At 38.3% G+C, this 2600-nt stretch overlaps 1 protein-coding gene across 1 annotated transcript; it reads right to left on the bottom strand.

Annotated features, from left to right (window-relative positions):
• Window positions 1-291: 291 nt before the first annotated feature.
• Window positions 292-1473, bottom strand: LOC141720215 (F-box protein CPR1-like). The gene has a single exon (XM_074522564.1). The coding sequence runs from the start codon at window positions 1471-1473 to the stop codon at window positions 292-294; it is 1182 nt and encodes a 393-aa protein (XP_074378665.1).
• Between the last annotated feature and the right edge of the window lie 1127 nt (window positions 1474-2600).

The following is a 2600-nucleotide window of genomic DNA, read 5'->3' on the forward strand; positions in this document are numbered from 1 at the left end:
AATGATAATGATTCAACAAGATACAAAAATGGTGCTCAGTTGAAAGTTCAGGACTCAGAAACAGCAAGCAAACAAATTCACCAAAAAAAAAGGGATTGCAAGAAAAAAACCAAAACAATGCAAACACTTGAATTATACTACAACACATGGTTGAGCTTTTTATACCATGTTTTAGAATAGTCCTCACAATAAATTGATACGTTAGCACATGAGATTAATGTCCCATTAATTTGTAAATAAAATAAACTGTACCGAAAACTAACATAATGATGAATGGAGACAGATACAGAATTATAGACCACACAAATAACAACTCATTTTGTACCTTCTCCTTTTTTTTGTATTCTTCTTTTGTTTGTCTTTTGATGGTTTCTGCTGCAAGGGCTCATCCTCGGTGAGTTGTAAGAGACTCTCAGTGTATAGAAACGAACAGAAATGGAAAGGAAGCCCACAAATCCCAACAATTGTTACTGTCCCCTGGTTGAGGTTATACCATGCAAGTGTTGTGCCGAAGGGATTGTAAACCTGTAAGAGTAGATCCTTGCCACTTCTGGAAAAAGCAATAAGTTTATTAGAGGTACCAGTTCTGAGCATTTCCTCTTGCTCCGTAGAAAGTGCTTTGTACCATGTACTTTCAGCCCCAGGATAGTTCATCAACCACACATCCATACGAGAATTTGAGCAGTCGATAATACAAAGATTTTCTCCTAGACCATCCAGAAATATCATTTTGGAACTGTCATCCTCAATAGTAGGGTAAGGGACCTCCTTGAACTGTTGAAGTTCAAGATCGAAGCTAACAATTATATCCTTGGAATTGATTTCATTCTTAATTGCAGTCCAATGGAGAGATCCATTTGCAAATATGCCCCAAATTCCAGTAAAACTAAAGTTATTTGGAATGTCTTGAATCCGTGTCCAGGCATTGGTTTTGAAGCTGTAAACAAAGCCTATTAAGCCACTAAAATGAACGCAACAGTCTTCAATCATGACCACCTTATAATCATCATTAACCTCATCATAACCAAATCCAAATGAGAATCTTTCATCCCATTTAGACGAACTTGGAAACTCAGGTGGCGCGGAAGCTACCTTTTTGAACTTCCTAAGTACCGGATTCAACAAATATACATCTCTCAAATTTTTCAGCACACACATCAAACCATTACAAGAACACACATATTTAGCACCACGGAGTAACGTCTTGAGCGGATCACGTATTTTGACAACAGAAGCAGAATCCTCATCCAAAGAATCGAGACTAGCCAAATAAAACATTTGATCAGCACAAACTTTTATTATCATAAGACCAGCACCAGCATTGCGATCGCGGCTAGTCTTAAGATGTTTCTTGACAAAAGCAGTGCTATCAATAAGAGAGCACCAGTCTTTACACACACTTCGACAACGAAGAACATACTTAACGGGTACTCGACAAAGTATCTCATCGATCATCTCGCAAGGAAGTGCCATTTTACAAATGTAGTCTTGAATATAAGAATGCCCTCCTGATATATATGTAAAGCTAACAGTAAGTTTGAAACGAGAAAAACAAAGTGCAGCTAAGTTCTTGATCTTTTATTTCACTGCAGCATCACTAATATATATCGAATACAGAGATAAAACTAGATGCAAGAAAGAAGGAACTACTTTCCTATAACTACTCCACTATCTACTATTATTCAAAGAGACTCCTAATATGACTCCACAACTACATGACCAAGTCATAACTAGCTGTTAATACAAAACAAACTAACGTAAACATAAACAAGCTTATTCAGACAAGCTTATGATTAAAGTCAACAATCTCCCCCATAATCTAAGCTTGTTGAGTTAACTCTTTCACTCCCAACAGCTTCCTCATGCGTTCAAACTTCACTGTCGTGAGCGCCTTGGTTAGAATGTCAGCCTTCTGGTTTTCTGTTGCCACATGCTTCACCACTATTTCACCGCGATCAACACACTCTCGTATAAAGTGATAACGTATATCGATATGTTTGCTACGACCATGAAACATCGGATTCTTAGCCAAGTCTATGGCTGATTTATTATCGATATACAACGTGACTGGACCAACCTTCTCATCAGTAATCTGACTCAGCAAATTCCGTAACCAAATTCCCTGACATGCTGCTGCTGTCGCAGCCATGAACTCGGCTTCACACGAAGATAGAGCCACACATTTCTGTTTCTGAGACATCCAGGTAATTAGACTATCGTTCAGATAAAAAGCCACTCCACCAGTGCTTTTCCGATCTTCTATATTACCCGCCAAATCACTATCAGAATATCCTGTCAAAACATTATTGCTATTCTCTCTTGAGTATACCAATCCATAATCTAACGTTCCCTTAATGTACCTGAGAACTCGTTTTGCTGCATTCATATGCATTACAGTGGGATGCTCCATAAATCGACTGATAATGCCTACAGCAAAAGCTATGTCCGGTCGAGTATGTACTAAGTATCTCAAACCTCTGATCATGCTTTTAAATTGAGTCACATCGACCAATTTACCACCTTCATCCTTCGTGATTTGTTCTTTAGGATCTAGAGGATACTTTGTAGGATTGCAATCCGACAACCCCGCCTTTTCAAGA

This window comes from Apium graveolens, chromosome 4 (genome assembly GCF_009905375.1).
Source record: "Apium graveolens cultivar Ventura chromosome 4, ASM990537v1, whole genome shotgun sequence".
NCBI lineage: Eukaryota > Viridiplantae > Streptophyta > Magnoliopsida > Apiales > Apiaceae > Apium > Apium graveolens.